Source organism: Corvus hawaiiensis, chromosome 24, assembly GCF_020740725.1.
Source record: "Corvus hawaiiensis isolate bCorHaw1 chromosome 24, bCorHaw1.pri.cur, whole genome shotgun sequence".
Lineage (NCBI taxonomy): Eukaryota > Metazoa > Chordata > Aves > Passeriformes > Corvidae > Corvus > Corvus hawaiiensis.
Genome location: NC_063236.1, coordinates 10606692 through 10628060, shown reverse-complemented (window position 1 = coordinate 10628060; position 21369 = coordinate 10606692). Strand labels below are relative to the sequence as shown.

Genomic DNA, 21369 nt, shown 5'->3' with positions numbered 1-21369 from the left:
GCAGGCACTCTCGCGAGAGGAGGCGGCGGCGGGAGACACGTGGGGGCGCCGCCGGCCCCGCTGCCGCCGCTGCCGCCATGGAGGAGCCGCTGCCGCCGCCGCCGCCGCCGCCGCTGCTGCCCCAGGCGGCCCCGCCGCCCGCCTCGCCCGACACCGCGGCTCCCGCGGCCTCGGTGGATGGGGAGCCCGCGGCCGAGGCCGCCCCCGAGTGGAACATCCCGCCCAACGCGCCCGCGTGCATGGAGCGGCACCTGGAGCGCGCGCACTACCGCGCAGGTAGCGGGCGGGGGGCGCGGGGTGCCCGCGGTGCCCGGGACCCTCGGGCGCTCCCCGGGCGCTCCCCGCGCCGCTCCCCGCGCCTCCCCTCGTGTCTCTCCCGCAGACGGGGCCCTGCTGCTGGGCGCCTCGGGGCTGAACGGGCGCTGCTGGACCGGCTCGCTGTGGGTGTTCGCGGAGCCCCGGCGCGCCCCCAGCGAGGGCTTCTGCACCGCCGGCGTGCAGACCGAGGCGGGGGTCGCCGACCTGTGCTGGGTGGCTGACAGGGGCATCCTGGTGGCCTCCGACTCCGGTAAGCAATCCTCCGCCGAGGTGAGTGGCGGTGGCGTCCCCTCTGCTGAGCTGGGTGTCCCCCCGTTCCCCTCCTCTGAGGTGCGTGACCCTCTCTCCATCTCATAGGTGGGGGTCTCTTTCACTGAGGTGGGTGTCCCCCTGCATCCCCCAGGTGCTGTGGAGCTGTGGGAGCTGGAGGAGAACGAGAGCCTCATCGTGAACAAGTTCTGTAAATACGAGCACGATGACATCGTGACATCGGTGTCCGTCCTGGCCGGCAGCACCCAGGCTGTCAGCGGGGGCAGGGATTTCTGGTGAGTGTCCCCAGCCTGGCAGCCGTGTGCCCGGGCTGTGCTGGGAGCTCACTGCTCGCTCTTGTCCACAGCGTGAAGGTCTGGGACATCCCGGAGCAAACGGTGCTGCACTCCTACAGAGGTGAGTTCCGACCCACCTCCCTCTCTCCTTTTTATAGGCCCCTTTATATGCCACTTTGATCCTTTCCCCCCAACCCCTTGTCTGGCTCCCTCAAGCTCAGGGGTGTCACAAGGACTTGTGGCCATGGTTGGATTGGGCAGCTCATCACTTTGGTAGGAAGCAGTTGGCGGCTGCTGAGCAGAAGTTATCCTGTGTCTGGGCATAAACTATTCTTTGTCCAACTGCTGTGCCTCTGGAGGTCCTTGGGAGTATGCGGGAAAGTTGGATCCAATCTTTGAGGCTCTTTATCCTTTTGTGCTTTTGGTAGCTCACTCCGCTGCAGTGACATGTGTGGCTTCCTGTCCTGGTAAGGACACTGTGTTCCTGTCCTGTGCTGAGGTAAAGCTCACTCTATTGTCTAAACCTACCCCATAGAATGAGATTTAACTTTAGGTATTGACAGTTTAATGCACTTAGAAACCACCTCTTGTGTTGCAACCTGCCTCCCTGTATTATTGCAGTGTTGCAGTCTGATAAATTTATAATCAGTTTACCAAGCTGATTCCTACAGGTTTGTATCAAATTTTGGGAGCTCCTAGTTCTGTCCTGGGGATGACTGAAGGCTGCACTTACTGACAGCACCATTTTAACCCAGAGGAAGAGGCAGGGTCATTTTGCCTGTGAGTCAGCAGTGAATCTGAATTTATGCCACAAAGAAATTGTAAAATTCTTCTCATTCCTTTTGTATTTATAGGACAACAGAACTTTACTCTGGGACACCAGATGCCCCAAACCAGCTACCCGAATTGGTATGTCTCTGTGTGCAGTCACTGCTTCTTCATGAGTTCGTGTTGGAAGAAATAAATTATTTTATGTCTGATTTCTAAGTCTTAACTCTAAATCCAGTGATGTGCCTGTTAAATCCAGTGATGTGCCTGTTAAAACCTAAGGAGGTCTAACACTGTCACAGATAATAAGCTTAAAACCCTTGTCGTGATGCAGTAGCAGTGCTAAATGAGTTAGAGCAGGAATATCTTTGTGCTGCCTCCTTCCACACTCACCCGTTTCTTCCCTCGCAGTTTGCAGTGCCTGTAATTACCTCCCTACCTCAGTCATGTGGCATCCACAGAAAAGTGACATCTTTGTCTTGGGTAAGAATCTTGACTCTCACCAGGCAAAGCAAGGGCATTATTTTCACAGAACAGATTTTGCTGCTAACTTCCCTCCCCCTCTGTCGCAGGTGATGAAAGCGGAACAGTTGCACTGGTGGACACAAAGAACCCCGACTCTGCCCTCAGCGCCGCTGTGCACGCCCGAGGCATCACGGGCTTTGCTTTCTCTGCACACAGGTACCGAGTGATACTGGCACAGAACGTGGGACTGCATCCCCTTAACAGCCTGAGTTATTTTTGAGTAAAACCTATGAGAGTGCCAGTTTTGGTCATCTTATCAAGGAGATTGTAGCAAAGAACAGAGTAAACCAAACGTTGTCTCACTTCTGACTCCGTGAATGTCCATGACAAGAATTCTGCAGTTCCAGAATTACTGACCCACACGCTGTGGGGATTTTTCTAATTACAATCACCTCTGGTTAAAGAAGGATCACTCGCTTTCAGACTCTAATAGAATATTCCCGCTCAGTGTGCTGGCACCCTGCCAAATGCTGATGAAAACATTTTTGTAAGATTTTCTGTGAGTTAATTCGCTGTACCTGGGTCAGGATCACTAAGACTCCTGCTTTTCACAAATTTATCCCTAAAATTTCTTGAATTTGATTGTTCTAACTGTGCTCTCATCTCTCTCTAGTTCTCCCTTACTGGCTTCAATCAGTGAAGACTGTTCAGTTGCTGTTCTTGACTCAGACCTCTCAGAGGTGTAAGTACAGACAGAATGTACTCACTGCTGTTGTCTTCTTGAGTTAATTACTAATACACAGAAACCCGGGTTTGGGGTGGAAGGGACCTTAAAGATCATTCATTCCACCCCCTGCCATGGGCAGGGACACCTTCCACTATCCCAGGCTGCTCCAAGCCCCGTCCAGCCTGGCCTTGGACACTTCCAAGGGTGGGGCAGCCACAGCTGCTCTGGGCAACCTGGAGTTGAAAATATTCCTAAGCAGAGGAGCATCATCCTAACAAACCAGCACTTAGGGATTGCACAAGCCCACATACTCCCAGTGCTTGATGGCTAATGGAGTGTTGGTGTTTTCCAGGTTCAGAAACCGTTCTCATCGAGACTTTGTAAAAGGCTTGTCCTGGTCTCCTTCAGATGATGCCTTGCTCACTACAGTTGGATGGGATCATCAGGTTTTACATCACACTGTCCCCATACCAGCTGGTGAAGCTTCTGGAATCAACTGTGTAAAAGAATAGTTTTATAAACTCATGGTCCAAGTTCCTTCCTGGCATCACTTTGATTCTGCTGAAGTCGCAGGTGTGTGAACTGGAGTGGGGATGGTCTGTTGTCTGCCTTGAAGCTTGTGGCTAAGAAGGTTCCTGTAGTAATTTTGATTTAGGCATAAGTTAGTTACAAACCAAGCTTTACCCTTTCCTCAGGAGTGGCTTCTCCTGTAATAAAAGACTTTGGTTTTACTCAGAAAAAAATTGACTTCAGGCACAGAGGAGACTTGGAGAGACAGGGAATTAGGTGTAATGAAAATAGAAATAAAGTCAAAAAGACTTGATTCCTTCCTCAGTTCTCCAGACTACCCATGGAATTAATAGAACCTTTTGGGGGAGGTTAGCAACACACCTCTTGTTGGGTAAAAGTGAGAGCCTCACCCATGAGCAAAGTTCTTTGCTCTGTAAATCAGGTGGAATGAAAAGACCTCTTGGGATTCAAGGACTGGAAGGGTTCCAGTGCTGTCTTTGATGCAGCACATGGTTGAGAGTGTTGGGCCTCAGTACCAGTGTGGAGCCTCTGGTGAGCACTGGTTGTGCACTGGTCTAAAACACCAGTGTTTGGTGTCAGGATGTAAAATGAGGATCCCAGCTGGAGCCCTGTTGAGTAAACATCTTTGGGGTGGTGCTGGAGTCCTGGGATGGCCAGCACGTGCTTGGCCCCAGGGCCAGTTGAGGGGACTGCCAGAGGCTGGGAGCCAGGAGGGAGCGGGTGCTGTGCTCTTTGACACCACGTTTCATCTCCTCTGTGCTGAAGGCAACTTAGCAAGGATAAGACCTGTGAACGAAAGGCTTATTTGAGGGAAAAACTGGACTAAGGACTTCAGTTGTCATGTGCTTGCTCCTGTACCAGACTCTGCTTAGTGATAAACCAGATTCATGCACTTGTGACGAGTGACCTCTTGTGCTGGCGACTGAGGGGACAGGACATTCCCCTACTCCCCAAAACAGACTCCACAGAACCCTGAGAGGTGTGTTTGTCAAATACCACATACATTTCTAACTCAGCTGTTTCCCTGGAACATATTTACCTGGAAAAAGTCATTGCTCTGCATGCATTGCTGCTGCTCTAGATAGGGCTTGGTCTGGCCTAGTATTTCCTAGACAGAATTAAGCAAGTCCTGACTGATGAAACAAAAATGATGTTGAAATGAATGTTACTCTGATTCTTTAGCATGATAGCAGCACTTAAATGTACACTGCTTCCAGTTCTTACCTCTGCATACACATAGGTTTAGTTGTGCAAAGCCCACAATTAATTTTTAGGCAGACTAAGCTTTCCCAGGCTCTGTACTTTTCTCATTTACTCTTTATAAACCTCACTTGCTGCTTTTTAAATTCCCGTGTCATACAGGTGTTGACAGAGCAACTTCCTGTTCTAGAGCAGTGTATGGCCAGAAACAGTAAATGATTATAAAAACTGACACATTTCTTCAGAAATACCCCTTGAACCACAAAGTTCCCTGTTAGGGACCTCTGATGCTGTACTGAAACAGGTCTCGTGCTGGTTCTGAAAAAGTTGTCTTGGAAGATGGTTTTCATTTGTAACTGGGTTTAAGTTTCACTGGGCCACTTCTGTAGCACTGAAGAGCCAGCTGAGATCATCCACACAGTTAAAGTTGTGATTTCAGTCCCTGATATTAAAACTGTTCTTAAATAAATGTTCACCGTGTTCCTGTTCAATGCCAGGGTGCTACAGTTCTTCAGCACTAGTGCAAGGCAGGCTCTGGGTCCTGCTGCTTTTCAGGAAGTTTTTCTTTCCAAAGGTCTGAACATGGGTTTCCATCATGCACAGCTAAAAAGAAAAGTTCAAATGTCAGACATTAAACCACGTTAAGTTCTCATATTGCCACACCTGAGCAAAACACAACAGCACATGGCAAAAGACTCGTGGTGGATGGTGAAGCCCGTAGGGACAGCAGGTCACTGGTGGTATATTAACTCTGCTTTTACAATCAGAGACTAAAAACCCCTCAACGCTTCAGCATCTGGCAGATGTTTGTTGTGCCACAGGATGGCAGCAGCTGCCCTTGACAAGGGCAAGGCAGCACCGCCCCAGCTCTGCACCTTGCCTTAAAGGGTATCTGCTTTTGGGGTTTCTAGCGCTTGCACTTGGGGTTCTTTCACTCTCGTAAGGGAAGCACAGAAGAGCAGCAGTTCAGGAGTCACTCCTGGGTTCAGCTTGGCTCAGAGTTGTTGTACCAGTGCTGGCAATGCTGCAGTAGTCACACGGACACGTGGGCAGCGTGGCACGAACGCCACCAAGCCCACATCAATCCTTGCTGCCTTTGCAGCTCTCTGCCAAGGAATGGAGGGAATTCTGTGGGGTTTGTGGCTTGCCCAGCTGTCCCTGCACCACATGCCTTTCAGGTTTGGGGACATCCACTGCAGCTTCAGCAAAAGCTTCAAGGCATACGTTGCACCCTTTCCCTCCCTCAGAGCCTGCTTCTGTAGCCAGAGCTGGATGAAGGAGGTGAGAATGCAAATCAGTTTGAGTGGAGAGAAGCCACTGCAGACAAGCCTTTTATGTTGCTGCTTGTGTTGCTCACACTGCGCTTGCAGTTTTGGGCACAACATTCGAGTTGGGACTTGCAGCAAGGATGAGAGTTTCGTCCCTAATGAACGGCTCCAACCCAAGAACTATTTATAGAAGCTGCACCAGCTCCTCTGCCAGCCTGCCCAACCAGCTGGGGGTGAGTGACAGAACTCTTGGGGCTCAGCTGCCCCTTCAGGCCTTGACTGGGCTTCTAAAGACACTGAAACGGCCACGGGCTTTGGATCAACTGCTCAGAGAAATTGGACCGAGCCCTGGGTGAGCTGAAATTCAAACCCTTGCTGAGCTACATTTTCCCATCCTTCCAAGGACATGCAAACTTCTCAATCTTCCAGCAGACAGACCACATACGCAACACTAGAAAAGAAGTCAGACCACACATGTAATAAAACAATACATCCAGAAATGTTTAATGCAAGAAGGTTGGTGTTCAATGGCACTCATAAATAAGAGACTTTGTTCAATACTTTACAGCTCATGCTCTGTTACACTCCCCTAGCAGGAACGTGTGAGGAAGAGGCAGCTAAGTTGTATCACGACTTAAATGACCACACTGCAGCACAGAGGGTGAAGTGAATAATTCCACGCTCAGGCTTCAGGATTGCTGTCAGCACTGGGCTGAGGCAGGTTGCTTTGCACCATTAATACCCCTTAGTTTTGTTTCTTCTTAACTCTGTTGCTAAATGTCTATAGTGAAAGCTGGGAGGAACAGAAACAGGAATCCAAGGACAGTTTATCCACATACCTGACAGAGTATGTCTGCCCCAGGAAGAGGGAGCTCTTCCCCATCCCTGCAGTCCTCATTTCATGAGAGATTTAACTCTGTCCCCAAGTGCTTTGGCTGCCAACAATTTGACAGTGGTTCCTTTGTCACAATGGCCCCAGAATCAATGTCGAGTTGTTACTGAAATACCAGAATTTGCTGAATGCATTCAGGAGAAGCAGGGATAGTCCCAAGTGTTTAAAGAATAGAAGTGTTCCACTACTGAAAACCTGCGTGCTAACCAGTTCTACAATTGGGAGCAGAGTCCAGCCTGATTTAGTGACAGCTCAGTCCCCTGTGCAGTCCCAGAATGGTGTTCTTGAATGAAGAATGGCTATTTTATAAAGCTGACTTATATTATCATGCTTCTAATACTAAATTAAAACAAATTTATCTGCTAGAAATGAGACACTCCATGGTGTCTAAGACTATATTTTGACTACACAAGAATTGTGTGTCTGGGTGAAGTAGCAAATGTGACATTTAAAGCTACTGCCACCATGGGAGTGTCACATTTTTCTCTAAAAAGAAAAAAACTTGTGCTGGGGAGATTCCAATTCTTGAGGTGGAAAATTGCACACACACACCCCCTGCCCTCCCCACTTCTGGGCAAAGTCAATACTAAAAGCTGAAATCGCCCACCCAGCCTTAAAATTGTTTTTGAGAGCTCATTTGCAATTATAGCTTACTATTTTGGAAAAAAAAAGTATCAGGAAGAAAAAAACATTAAGTTGCAATGTTATCAAAGTGACTTCTTCTTTCAAGTTAAACTGGTGAAACTTCATCCAATACTAAAACATGACCCTGAAACCCCTCAAAGAGGAACACGGATTTACTTCCACAGACGAATAAGAATCCTCAAGATGCTGTATTTTGGGGCGGGTGGTATTCCACGTGACACCTGGCACACTTAAATATCCTTATAGTTACTCCTTAGTTACTTTTCTCCATGAATATTTTTTTAAAACCAACACCCGGATATTTAAAGTTTATGATTTCAATATTGGCTGGGGTGAGCAATGGAAATCTTCCAAGTCACTGCAACTTACTGGCATAAAAATGCCCTTTGAATTAGCTATTAGACCGATTATTTTATTTGCATTTTCATTTTATTCACAGCAAAGTAAAGTTCAGACTACTTTAAAGCTGCTGCAATATCTGAACGGGCTGTTAAATTATTAGGTGAAGCTGGAAATAAAACAGAATGTCAATGACATGATACAAGTATCAAGATAACTTTTGAGAATTCCACCGTGAAGGAAAATTTATCCCTGATTTTGAGCTGAACTGTAGAGCAAGATCTGCTTGCAGGCCACGTACAGGTGTGTGCAAGGCAGGGTAAGCTGGAGTGGAACCAGTGGTATTTATAGCATTGAAAATAGAAAGTGCTTTCCATAAAAATAGACTAATGTCTCAAAGTGCTTTTAGTTTGTCAGTGATTAGAAAATATTCTCTACACGTTTTTACAGTTATCTTACAGTGACTTTCAGCAAGTTTACCTATGAGGAAGATTCTCTATTTCTAGTTTCAGGCCGCTGGCTATTCACAGCTCAGGTCAGCTGTCGTGAGACCCCATGGCTCACTCTGAAGGCTAAAACCCTCTTTAAGGCTACTCACACCTCCCACCCCTGCACAGCCACCACCAGCTCTCAGAGGCACCAGCGGGAAGCAGGGACAGGTTTGCACACCCAGCCCCTGGAAAAGCACTGAGGGAAACACCGGGAGCCAGCTCCCTTCAGGGTGTCACTGCAGACACCCCACACACCACGAGGATAAATAGTCACACTGGAATTTAGCTTCTTGGTCCCCAAAGCAGAGATGGAAGCCAAGTCTCAGTAGAAGAGTTTATAAGGACACTGGGGGGAGGTTACAGGGGTGTGAAGTGGCAAGAGACCCCTCGGGGAGAGCACCAGCAGCACAGCACCTTGGCGAGTCGCTGGCACCCACCCACCAAAGGAAAAGGATTGCTCCATGTCCTGTGTCTCCAAAGTGCTTTACAGCCATCCAGCCAGGCCTCACAGCCTCCTTCCATGAGGAATAATTACCAACAGAAACATTTACAGTGACCAAAAGGCACAGCAAAGCAAGGCCCCTGCTCCCGAAACTGCTCCTGGAGAAGGGGTCAGAGCCCAGCTCGGCAGGACAGGCCCTGACTGCCCAGAGCTGGGTTTAAGGCGTAATTCATTTGCTCCAGACTCCTGAAGGACAGAAAGGGTAAGGATCTAGGCATCCTAAACTCTCCTCCTATCCCACTGGCCTCACATTCCTATTTTAATCCCTGACATTTAGCTATACACTGCTTTGCTTCCATTGTGCACATCTCCAAGTTGGTTTCTCCCTGCTCCCAAACATGCTGGAGTTAACCCAATTAAAAAAAAACAAACTGAAATCCATCTTTCCAGTGGTGATACTCTTTAAAGAGAGCTAAGGATGCTCTTTGGCTTTCCTAGACTGAAATTCTGAAAATAATCCAGGAGGGAAAATGGGAAAAAGGGAAACCACGTTAGCTCATGTAACAAGGCAGCAGCCTGCCCTCCGCAGTAACTACTCTCCATGACAGTCTTTTTTGAGAAAAGTCCAAGTCTCGGGCTCGCTCCCCACCTTCCTCATCAGCAGTTTCAAGCAGTGCATTTTCAGGCTGGGTTGGGACCATCCCCTGGTGCCCGTGGAGAAGGAAAAGACCAAGCCAGGCGCGTTCTCGCCCTTTCCCAGCCGGACGCCAGCAGGGCAGCCCCGAGGTCCGGCCTACCGGTGGCTCTGGTAGGCGTAGGAGATGGGCTGGCGAGTGCCCGGCCTGACCGTGAAGGTGTTGGTGGGTCCCCCGTACTGCGAGGTGCCGTGGGCAGGCCTGGAGGGGAAACAGAGGGGAAGTCACCGAAAGCCCAGGCAGACCTTGGTGTTTAGTCAGCCTTGCAATGATGTATTTTACTGCTTCATGTCTCCACTCAGTGAGGTGGGGAGGGGAGGGAGATGGGCACCAGGGTCACAGCTGGCACCAGGGAGGAGCCACGGAACAGTCACTGCCCTTGGACCAGGACAGCAGGAGGAGCCGGGAGTGAGCACGAGCCAAGGGGCAGCGACATCACTGGAGCCCTGGTGCTGCTCTGGGGCCGGTTAGGGACACCGAGGACAGGAAGGGGTGGGCTTAGGGGGACACGTACCTGCTGGCTGTCAGCACGCTGGCAGGAGAGAAGTCCCCGTTCTGCCCCTTGTACTTGGCGTCAGCCCCGGTGCTGCCGTAGGCCGTGGGCTTCCCAGCAGCGTCCGCGGATGCCCGCCTGCCCTGGGCGCTCGAGGGGCCGTTCCTGTGGGCAGAGCCCAGGCGGCTCTGAGCCCCGGCTGTGGAGCTGAACCCCCCGGGGCTGTAGGAGGAGAGGGCGGAGGAGAGGGTGCCTGAGGCCCGGGGGGCTGCGGCTGCCCGGGGGTAGGAGCTGTCGGGCTCCGACATGTACAGGCGCTTCTTGATCAGCGGGCGTGGGTTGGGGCCGTGGCTGGAGAAACTCGTGGAGCTGCTGTAATCCAGGCACTGGGGCGTGAAGTCGCCGTTCCTCCAGCTCTTCTCCAAGGGCGGTGGAGCTGCTGGCTCCTGGCTGCCCCCGCAGCTGCGGCTGTAGCCAGACCACCTGAAATAGCGTGGCTCACCTGAGCCCCGGCTGCTGTCAGGGACACTGGGGCACTTACGGTTCTCCTCCCGACTTGGGAGGGGACCCTCATCCACCTCGTTGCTGAATTCGGGAGGTGGGGGGATAATCCCATAGTCCAGCGCCGTGTCCCCATTCTCCTCCTCCTTGGGCACTCTGTGGCAGGCTGGGCTGGGCTGGCTCGGCTGCCCCGAGTCCAGCAGGCCCCGGAGCAGGCTGGAGGCAGCGGCTCGCCGGGGCCCGGAGGGCTGTGCCTCGCCAACTGCCCGCACGTCCCGGCCCTGCTCCGAGGAGCTGGAGAAAGAGGGGGGTTTGCTCCAACCGGAGCCCGCTGGACTGGCCGCAGAGGGCCGAGGCACCACGGTGAAGGAGTAGGGCTTGGCCTCGTGGCGGAAGAAGCTGGTGGAGGTGGTGTCCGACGAGGCACTGCTGAGTCTCAGAGGCGGCTTCGCCCTCAGCGCGGCTGCCCCGTCCCCGCCCTGGCGGCCCCGCTGGGCGCGCTGCCGGGCTGCCAGCAGCAGCGCCATGGGTGAGCCCCGCTCCACGCGCTCCCCCGTCACGGGGTGGATCAGCACCTCCTCCTGCCCTGCTCCTGAGGTGTCCGGGGGGCTCCTGGCTGAGCTCCCAGGGCAGGGGGTTTCAGCTGAGCCCAGGGCATGGGGCAGCTCAGCCGAGCTGGCCCCAGCCCGGTGCACTTTGTACTGGAAGACGGCTGAGCTGGGCTGTGGTGCCGGGCTCTGTGCAGGGGACACAGGGGGTGATGGGGGGGTGGGAGCAGGGGGCTCCTCTGCTGGTCCCTGAGGTGGGTCTGGGGGGCTCACGCTGCTGTTGAGGGACCCAGGAGCAGGGCTCACGTTCTCTGTGGCCTTGCCAGCAGCAGGAGCAGGATGGTCCTTGTGATCTGTCTCACCCTTCTCCACAGCAGCCACCCGCGTTGGGAGTGGGCTGGGGACCGGTTTTGGCACCACTGAGTCACTCATGCCAGGGGGGCTCTTCCTCAGACCAGGGGGGCTCTTCCGCACTTCCGGGGTGCTGATGCCATTCTCCACACCCTGCTTCTGGCTGCTGAGCCCTGGGGAAGGTTTCCCCTCTTTCTTCAGGGACAGCATAGCCTCCAGCTCGTTCCTGATCATCATCACACTGCGGGGCTGTGGGGCAGGGTTGCTCTCTGGGCCGGTGATCGCCGTGCTGAGAGAGCCCCCGTTGGTGCTGGGGGGGCTGCTGGGCACCTCCTTCTTCTCGCTCTCCCCTCCCTTGGATAACTCCGTGTCCTTCCTGGTGAGCTGGGGCTGGCTGAGCCCTGGCTCACGGCTGCCAGCACGGCTGGTACTGCTGTCCATGGGCTGGGGAGCACCCAGCTTCTCCAGAGGCCTCTCCTCCCGGCGCGGGGAGCGCAGCAGGGCCGAGAGCTCATCCCGCAGCCTGTTCAGGTTGTTGGCATCCTTCCAGTCATCCTCGCAGGTCGGATAGTCCGGAGGAGGGAGATCCAGGTCGTTCGCAGTGAGAGGTTCAGATTTTGGAGGGGAGTCTCTCCCAGCTGTTTTCAGCTGGGGAATCTTCTCCCCCTCTGAGCCCGGCAGCAGGGACCGGTGGCCGGTGGCATTTGCCCCTTGGCTGAGCCCTGGGCCCGGCTTGGGGCTCAGTGGAGGGGGTACAGCTGGCTTCCCAACGCCCTGTCTAAGCCCGGAATTTCTCTGCTCGGCTTCTCCCAGCCGCGCCTTGGCCGCGGGTCTGATGGTGAAGCAGGGTGGGAGGGGAGGCCGGGCGTGCGGCTGCCTGGGGATGGGCTCCTGCCGGCCGGGCTGGCCCTCCTGCACCGGGATGGACGAGGAGCGCGCCGGGGCCGGCGGCGGCACCTTGAACGACCTGGGGAAGGTGAGGTGGGGCTCGGGCTTGGGCTGCAGGCTCTCCTTGGGGCTGGGGGCTGCAGGCGCCCCGGCCTCGGCAGGGCAGAGCGGCCCCTCGGCATCCGCCTGCCTCGTGTTCAGCACCGTCTCCGACTTCCACTTGGAGATGCTGGGGGCGAAGGGTGCGGGGTCCCGGGCACCCGGCGGGGCTGGTGGGATGAAGTCTGGAGGAGCCGGAGTGCTGGGGGAGGACAGGGCAGAGGTGGGAGGCGGCGGGGCTGCCACGGCAGGAGGTGGTGGCACAATCTCAGGTGGCGGTGGCGGTGGCAGCATTTCGGGGGGTGGAGGGACCGGCGAGGCCGGAGGGGGTGGCACAGGCACCGGTGCTGCTGGAGGGGGTGGTGGGGGCACCGATGGCGGTGGGGGGATGTCTTCATCCATGTCATCCCCGTCGAGGGCCTGCGGGCGCAGGTCCCCCACCGAGCTGTAAATCCGATAATTGCCATTGACCTGGGAGCCAGAGCCTGGAAAGCAGCGAGAGCACAGCTGTGTGAGCACCTCTCCATCAGCACTGAGCCAGCCTGACCTGTGCCAGTGGCCCTCCCAGGGAGCCAGCCCCTTGCTAGGCTTGTCTAAAACTTCCTGAACTCAAACAGCCACTCTGCCTCACCCCTCAGGAATTAATTAATTTTCAATTACTTCAAAAAATAATTAATAGCAGACTCTATTTTAGCATGAAAATATATGAGCAGACTGTCTGCTCCAGAGCTCGGTACACACACACTTCCTGCCCCGAGGGCACGGTGAGCACTTTGTGCTGGCCAGGACTCCACAGAGAAGATCCCTTACCAAGAGCTGCCTTTTCCTCAAAGTCTTCTGGCACCGACGGCGTTGGCACAGCCACCCCATGGGATTCTTGGGCGTTCTGCAAGAGTTGAGAAAACAGAGCTGTCAGTTTTACGCCCAGGGATCAGAGCGAAGGGCTGACAAGCAGCCAGTAATTTGTCCACACAAACTGGAGCCTGATGGGATCCAGGGCAGTTTCTGCGATATGGAGGTCCCTGTGGAAGCTGCTGTTGACAGGGTTTGAGGGGATGAGTGAAGTGTTCAAGGCTGCACAGGCCATGGACACAATTCCCCCGTGGTCAGGTGCGAGGGCAGGAGAGGAGCTCAGCTATTTCACATCTCCCCTCGGGGCTCCCCAGCCCACCAGCAGCAGCACCGGCTCCTCACCATCCATGTACCAGCAAATTGAGCAGCTCCCCTGGGTTTGGAGGGTATTTTTCTGCAGCAAGCGCTGCCACAGTCACGTACACACCGCGCTGAGGCCACAGACAGACCTCCAGCCTTTTGGGAAACTGGCACCAGCATATCTGAACACTCTGGGGAAAACTGCTCCTTGTGTGGCTTCGCTCTCAATTACTCCCTTCACATTCAAGCTGAGAACTCAGCAGCGCCTTTAGCTGGGACAGGACCAGCAATTTAGCAGCCTACACATCTGGGAGGACGCCTAAAGCGAGGGCACTGCGGGTAATTAGAGCCACCCAGCGTGAGCCATTCGGGCAGGCTGACTCACCCGGAGCGCCCATGGGGCGCTGCCAGCAGCACAAAGCCTCTGCTGGCCCCGGACTCAGGGCTGGGCTGGCTCTGCGGGGCTGCAGGGGCTCCGGCACCCACGGAACACACGGCGCTGCCGAGCCGGGCACGGACGGCGGTGGCCAGCACGGCCCGGCTGCCACTCGCCAGGGCCCGGGGACAGCCTGGGGCACCACGAGTGTGTCGGAAAGACACAGAGCTCCGAGGGAGCGTCCAGCGAGGGACACGGCGCGGGCAGTGGTCGGGGACACGCTGCCCCATCCCCAGGCTCCACATCCACCCTGCGGCTTTCCTGCTCACCCCAGGCAGCTGTTTGCAGCTGTTAACAGCCCTTGACAAAGGAAATGTTATCCTGCCATCAGCCTGCGCCTCTCCCCAAGCTATTTCCTGCACACAAAAGCCTGGATAATGATTGAGCCCCTGCCCTTTGCCTTTCACTGCCATTATCACCATTTTTACATCAGATTGCTACGGGATTCCAAAGTCTCCTTGATCAAAGGTCAGGTTGGATTTGTTCATCCAGCCCCATCCAGGCACATTACGGTTACACAGTGCCGTGTCTGGGGAGCTCAGGAGCTGCTGGGGCAGAGCTGATTCAACAGCAGCACCTGGGCTCCTGCAGAAGAGCCCTGGAATGCCCCAGCTTTGGCCAAAATAATAGGAAAATACACATATTTCACTTGCTACGTCCATCACCCTGCAGATGACCAAAGATCCTCTACAACCACAAAGAAATGAGCCAGTTACTGGTGAGCCAGGAGTGAGTGGGAATTCACATTCCTGGGATTGCACAAAGGATCAGACAACCCCGTGCCGATGGAGAAGCCAAGGTCTGCAAAGGCATGAGCCCAGATCCTTAACTTCCTCTGAAAGCCAGAGGGAAGACAAAGGCCAAGAGAGGCACTTCAAGAGCTGATAGTTAAATTGTCCAGAGCAATGAGATTCCAAAACCACAAAGAAAAAAACCCCAGCAGTTCCCATTCGCTGTGGAAATCCATTGCTGCTGGTTTCCAGAGCACCCTGAGGGTACCTGCCCATGTACAGGGAAACAAAGACGTCTGAGCTCTGCATTACAAGCAGCATATGCATCACCTGCCTGGACAGCGGTGGAAAGGGACTGACAGTCAGAAGAGAGCTATGCAAAGCTGGAGGACACAGTCTGCACTTCATAAAGGAGCAGTAATTTTGGACGTGTCATTTCAAACTGGGCAAGCCTGTTCATCGCCAAAACCTTCTGTGGCAGTTGCTAATGCTCAGCATCTCTCAAAAACCACCCATCCCCACGTCATGAGCTGGCTTCTAAAATGGAAAGCATCCCCAGCACGCTGCCAGTCTGCGGACATGACTGGCAAGATTGTTCCCGGGGTTTGCTCGGGGTGTGGCTAGCCCAGAAAACCTCCAGCTGATTCAGAGCAGGCTCGGGGTGCTGTGCCAGGAACCTGCATTTCCAGTTTGTGGTACCTGAATCAGATTTGTGCCTGCTGAGGATCCCGTGGGGGGAAGCTTTCACTGTAACCACCAGGAATCACTTTTCATCCCTGGAACAGTCAGACGTCCTCAGTGCAGGGAGCCTGCCCGTCCACAGGGTCCCCAGCTCCCCGGGCTCTCAGGAGCCCCCTCTTCCCACCCATTAAATGACCAAGGTTTGAGGCTGCCCGTTACAAAAGCCACCCCAAAATACAACTGCTGAGCACCCCGGGGGCTCGGAGAGGCCAAGGATCTCTCTGAATATGAAGAGCTGTCCCTAAACTTGTTTTTGAGCTAGGGCAGTCTGGTGGTTTGCTGAAGGCATTTATTCCCCTGGGATGCCAAAGCCCTGCCTGCAGCTGCAGTGCTGGGGAAGCCAGGGGGGCAGGGGGACGTGGGGGGACCCCTCTCCTGAAATCCCTGCTGCAATTCCGTGTGGGACAGCCCAGGGCCACGGGGGAAGGGAAGCTGCTCCGTGTGGGAAGAGCTGCCAGGTGCAGAGGCGCAGGAGCTGCGGGGAAGGGCGTGTGCATCCTCCTGACTCACTCGGAGCTGCTCCCCGTGGGTGGGGGGAAAGGGTTAAGGCAGGAGCTGCAGAACAGCCCCGTGCAGGTGTGTACCCGGTGCAGGTACGTACGTGGCAGCAGAAGAGTCTGTGCCAGATCAAATCATGATCAAACCTCCCCAAAATAGTGCAAACATCCAACACAGACCGATCCTTCAAAATGCTGCCTTTTCCTACTATTCCTTCAGTTAAAGCCCAGGTTTGTGAGGGACCCTCACAAGGGAAAAGGAGCCCCAGGGCCAGCTGTGCCTCTGCAGGCAGCAGCAGAGCACCAGGCCTTGGGTGACAGCCCTTAGGACTTGTTAATTCCTCTACCACACACACTTCCATCAGCAGAGGTCACCTCCTTGTCAAGACCAAAGGATTTCAGCGTTTTACTGTCTTCACTGACCTCCTGACCTGCAGGTATCACTTCAATTTAGCTGCTGATATCTCTGGAGCCTCTCTGAGCACCCTGCTCTAGTGGCAGGGGGTGGAACAAGATGAGCTTTAAGGTCCCTTCCAACCCAGACCACCATTCTGTGAATCCTGTGCCTCACTGTGCTCTTTAGGGGATAAGACCTCTGGAAAGTGCAGCATGGGGTCCCTCCTAGCCAGCCACAAGCAAGTGTGGCTTCTGGAGTTAAAACCACCTCCAGGCCCTCTGCTCTGGCTGTGTTGGCCCTTGCTGCTCCAGGCCCTGCTCCCAGCTGCTGCTGGAGCACTGGCAGCTCTGCTGGGAAAGAATCATCCCCTGCACACCCACAGCATCACCTCCTGATTCCTCTGCTGCAGCAGCACTCAGTTCAGCACTGCTGGCTCCAGCAACTGCCTGATCCCGGGACAGATCCTGCCAGCAGTGGGGAGATAAACTGCAGTGCAAGCCTGATCTATCATCTCCATGCTCAGCAATTATTCTTTAATTGAAAATGCAAGTCTGACGGTGCTCACGCCTCTCCCCCGAGTGCCTCGTCCATGTCCCACACCAGCCCTGAACTCAGATCACCTCCTAATCCCTCGTACCCAGCGTCATTACAGAGTGGTTTTGCTTTCATTTCTTCTCTCCCTCGGGTAGGGGCTGAGAGCAGCAGCCAGCCCGGCTGGTTCTGGGCACCAGTTCCACCCCAGCAGTGACTCGGGCACTCACCAGGGGCAGGAACGTCAGCAGCGGCCGGACCCTTGGACGGGGCTTAAGCGTTGCTGTGCCAGAGTCTGTCACTGTCCCAAAGCGATTGTCACCGTAATACACCTCGATCACATCACCTGAGGGGAGAGCAGACTGTTAACAGCAGCACTGAGCTTGGGCAGTGGGCAAACAACACCGGACACTGCGGAATTTTAAAAAGAGCTGTGGAGAATTTGCTGCATCAGCTGCCAGGAATGGGCAAAACCCACCAGATTCTGAGGAAAACCTGGGTGTCTTGGAGGTGAGTGGAAGACAGGGAGAGAAAGGTCCTGTGTGTGCAGGACAGGCACTCACAACCCTGTCACACACCTGCAGAGCACGGAGAGCCTTCCCTGAGCTCCGGGGATGGAACTGAAGCAGCTCAGAAGGATCCAATCCTGATCTGAGCAGCTGGAATTGAGGGGGGAGGCAGCAGCAGAGCTGACCAGGAGGAGGGACAGCTCCTGCCCTTCCTCCCCTGCTGAGCACTCTGTGGGCAGAGCACTGGCATCCAACCCAGAGGTGATTCCAGGTGCTTCACAACACTCCCACACTCCAGCCTGCTTTAGGTGACTTCCCACAAAATACTGCTGTGGATGGAGGGAGACACCAAGGCAGGAAGTCACAGGGTCCTGGTGTGACAAGCAGGAGAAGGCATCAGGAATTCTTGGTTCCCAGCCTTGTGCTTTCACCTTGAACCACACCTCTTGGGCCGGTTTTTTTCTGACAGTGAATAAAGCTCATAAAACTAATTTAATTACATTCTTTGTGTCTGATTAGCAGCATGAATTAACAAGCAGAAATACTGAAGCACGTAAACCCCACCTTGGCTGGAAGGAGATACACAAATAACTCGTAGCCAAGGAGACCGACATTAAAGAAAATCTGAGAGTTTGGGGAAGGAGGGGGAAGCAACAAAATGGCTGTGATTGAAGGGAAAACTGCAGGAGAGTTCCCAACAAGAGATTTCAATAGTGAGGAAGGGAGGAGAGGAAGGAGGAAGAACCAAGCAACCTCGACCCCAAAATGCAGACACCAAGTAAAAAGCTTTCTTCTTTTGCCCCCTTCCCTAAAAAGTCTGGGAGCACAGACCTCAAAGCTGAGCCCCTGCTGAAGTGTGAGGCACAGAAACAGGTCCTGTCCAGTATGGGAAGCTGAGGAGCAGAAGGGTGAGGGTTGTGTAAGCTCTGGGCTGCATTTCCAAGCCTCCCAAACCCAAAGGCAGCGCTCTCCAAAGCGGGTCTGTGGCCGAGGAGCTCCGTGCCCCAGAGTCCCTGATGAGACTGTGCAAGCCACGGCCTCTGCCACAGCCCCAGCCAGTGTCCCACTCCCTCCTGCGGGTCCCTGCTCGCCCTTGGTGTGCCCTCCCCACACTGCCTGACCCAGTGCCAGGGTCCCCACCCCATCACACACTGCCCTGGCACTGGCTGTGGTTGTCACCAAGTCTCTGCCCTCCTTGGATGGGCAGAAATCAGGAGGAAGCTCACAAGGAAACAGCTTTACACCAGGTCTGGTGAAAAAAGAGGAGGGCAAATGCCTGTGTGTGCATCCCACAGAAGGAAAGCACTTGCATGAACACCTGGAATGAAGAACGTGACCACGCCAGGGGCTGGGCATGAGGCAGCACAGCCTCTGCTGAAGAGTTGGAGGCAGATGAATTCCACACAACCTTGAAACACACCACTGAGTCCAGAAGCATGTCAGCTTTTCCCTTCTCCCACCCAGCACCCCCCAAGTTACCCTGGGACACCCCCAGAAATATCCAGGGTGCTATCACTGCCCTTCCAGGCAATTGCAGCTTCCTCTCCCTGACACCAAACTTCTCCCACCACAGGAGATTCTTTACACAAAGGACATTTTCTTCAGCTTTCAAATCACCAATCAACCTGTGCTTCAGTCAGCCTGGTCCTACCAAGATTTTACCACTTCCCTGCCTGGGAGGGGCCTGAGCATACAGGAGGAGCTTCTGGAATCCCAAGGACAGAGGTGCCAGCAAATTGCCTGGAAGTGTTCAAGGCCGGGTTGGATGGGACTTGGAGCAACCTGACCTAGTGGAAGGTGTCCCTGCCCATGACAGGGAGTGGAATGAGGTGAGTTTTAAGGTCCCTTTCCACCCAAACTCTGTGATTCTGTGATGATTAATTCTGTGGGTGACCCCGCATTCAGTGAGTAAGGAGCAGGAATTAAGGGCAACAGGAGAGTTTGGACTCAGACCGCCTGAGCAGCAACAGAGTAGTTCTGAGACTTGAAATGATGAGTTTTATATTTAACAAGTCGCTAGGTAAACCCAGTGAGAAACTGGATTAAAGATCACAAGGACTTTGATCCTAGATTACTAAGCATCGCTACCCTGAATGCTTTAATTAAAGTAAAATGAAGTGCTTGTAGTTGTGTTTTCTTTGCTAGATAAACAGGACTTGCCTGCTGGGAGCCTGTCACCAGCAAGACCTGAGCTCTGCCAGCTTCGTTTCCTGGAAGGAGGGATCAGGAAATGCACCCTTGGAAGCTGCGGAAAGCAGCTGGCTCAGAGGACTGGCCTTGCTTCGGCCACTTTTTGACATTCAGCCTGTCCTGGAGACATTTGTGTTTGCTCAGCCATGGGAAATTAAATAAACAATTTGCCATGCATGTAATGGAACTTCTTCCTCGCCGGGGGTTGCATCACCTGGAGGAGGCACAGCAGGTTTGAGCCGGGGTATCCACAGCTCCCAGGAGGAGGAGGAGGAGGAGGTGGCATCAGTCACTATATTCAGGAATCTCTGAGTCAGGGACATGCAAACCTACACCCATTCCACATTGCTTAACTTGTGTTTACTTTGTAATGAGAAACTAAGGTGGAGATCAGCAGGAGCAGCGGACTCCTCCTGGCAGCAGCGCTGGTGTGAAGCTCTGCAGGAAATGTCCCAGAAACAGGGCCAGGGACGGGGCTGGGTGGGGGCCCAGGTACAACAGAACTGTCCCTTGGGACTGTCCCTTGGGCTGCTGAGCAGGGAGCAGACCCTTCCTCACACCGACCCACACACACCACTCTGAGCGCGGTCCCTCAGCCCTGGTGTCACTGTCACAGCACCCTCCACAAGCCACATTCAGGGCAGAAATGCCAAGAGGATGCTAAGGAGTGATCCAACAGCTGTTAGGCTCAGATTTCAGGACTCCTGGCTTTTCCTTTGCAATCTGACCCACACCTGAGCAGAACGCTTTTGTACTGCCATTGCAGAACTGCAGCCACGGAAATCAGGCTTGTAATAAGCAGACACAGCAACTTCTTTTCTTTTTTTTTAATCCAAACCACATCAGAGAGAAGCTTGAATCCTCCTCAGATTTACGACAGTTAGAAATCAGCAATTTTCTTCCTAGGTTGCAGAGTTGCATGAAACTGCCTGTCACATTTTCATTTTATCTTGGTTTCAGCAGCTTGGCCTTTGGGGTGTAACCACCTCGCAGTTGCTTTCACAGACAATACTTCACCCTGCACAGCTCAGCAGGCAGCACTTCCATTTTTTTTAATCTTGGAAGAGTTTGTTGGGCTCTTACATCCACCAAACTTCATCCACAAACTGCTATCTTCTATCTACCTGGATCCATTACTATTAATTTGGCTCCCTCCTACATGAGCCTCCAGGGCACCGTATTGCAATTAAAACCACAAAGAAACACAAATAAATCCCGAGGAATATGCAACCCTCAGCTCCCTCCTCGCTCGCAGCCCTGCGATAAACAGGTTCATGAGTAAATAACTAAAACCTGGGAAGGCGCAGATCAAACATGGCGTGGGAAAGCGCGACGGGAAGCAATAAAACAGATTCACAGCCACTCATCAGCCTCTTTTAGCCAAGTTTAACTCGCCGGGTGCGGCGAGCCGGCCCCAGCCGAGCTGCGGACCGTCCGCGCCCTCTCGGGCCCGGGACCTGCGCTGCCGCATCCCGGTGCCACCGGGCGCTCCCGGAGCCTCCGAGCCGGGCGCTGGAGGAGCCCCCGCCGCTCCCCGTCCCCACCCCACCCTTCTCCCCCCGCGACCGCCCCGGCCCGACCCCGCACGGCTCGCGGCGGGCGGGGGACACTGACCGGTGCCACCCGCGCTGTCCGAGGTCACCTCCTGCGTGAAGATCCAGGGCGGGTTGGTGGCGAACAGGGACGTGGCGGTGGGGCTGGAGTGGCGCTTCCCGAAGAGGCGGCTGAAGGTGCCCTGCACCGAGTGGTGATGGTGCTTCTTCATCCTGGCCGAGCCGGGCGCTGCCGCCGCGCTCCCGGCCGGGCATCCCCGCGGCACCGCGGGACGGGGCCGAGCGGCTCCGGAGGGGCGGGGACGGTCCCACCCCCGGCCCCGCCCCCGCCAGGTGCCCCGGTGTGTGATCAGGGCGGCCACAGCGGGAGCGGTCGGGTGTGAGAGTCACGGAGTGACCTGAGCCGCAGGGGATGCGCGGGGATCA

At 54.4% G+C, this 21369-nt stretch overlaps 2 protein-coding genes across 2 annotated transcripts; one reads left to right on the top strand and one right to left on the bottom strand.

Moving 5' to 3' along the window:
* Positions 1-77: 77 nt before the first annotated feature.
* WDR77 (WD repeat domain 77) lies at positions 78-5023 on the top strand. The gene is made up of 10 exons (XM_048327901.1): positions 78-276; positions 383-568; positions 722-863; positions 935-984; positions 1292-1362; positions 1718-1772; positions 2043-2114; positions 2204-2312; positions 2770-2838; positions 3176-5023. The coding sequence occupies exons 1-10, from the start codon at positions 78-80 to the stop codon at positions 3333-3335; spliced, it is 1113 nt and encodes a 370-aa protein (XP_048183858.1). The 3' UTR covers positions 3336-5023.
* A 1279-nt stretch (positions 5024-6302) lies between these two features.
* Positions 6303-21223, bottom strand: C24H6orf132 (chromosome 24 C6orf132 homolog). Its single transcript, XM_048327900.1, has 5 exons — positions 21005-21223; positions 16922-17037; positions 13017-13092; positions 9841-12691; positions 6303-9527 (listed from the first exon to the last, which is right to left on the bottom strand). Exons 1-5 carry the CDS (start codon positions 21153-21155, stop codon positions 9425-9427), a joined length of 3297 nt encoding a protein of 1098 aa, XP_048183857.1. The 5' UTR covers positions 21156-21223; the 3' UTR covers positions 6303-9424.
* Between the last annotated feature and the right edge of the window lie 146 nt (positions 21224-21369).

Excerpts from the sequence above, each read along its gene's own strand:
- WDR77 (XM_048327901.1), top strand. The coding sequence starts at position 78 with ATGGAGGAGCCGCTGCCGCCGCCGCCGCCGCCGCCGCTGCTGCCCCAG. Across the intron at positions 2,115-2,203 it reads AAGTGACATCTTTGTCTTGG|GTGATGAAAGCGGAACAGTT; the intron begins GTAAGAATCTTG and ends CCTCTGTCGCAG. Across the intron at positions 2,839-3,175 it reads GACTCAGACCTCTCAGAGGT|GTTCAGAAACCGTTCTCATC; the intron begins GTAAGTACAGAC and ends GGTGTTTTCCAG.
- C24H6orf132 (XM_048327900.1), bottom strand. The coding sequence starts at position 21,155 with ATGAAGAAGCACCATCACCACTCGGTGCAGGGCACCTTCAGCCGCCTC. Across the intron at positions 17,038-21,004 it reads GGACAGCGCGGGTGGCACCG|GTGATGTGATCGAGGTGTAT; the intron begins GTCAGTGTCCCC and ends CTCTCCCCTCAG. Across the intron at positions 12,692-13,016 it reads TGAGGAAAAGGCAGCTCTTG|GCTCTGGCTCCCAGGTCAAT; the intron begins GTAAGGGATCTT and ends GCTGCTTTCCAG.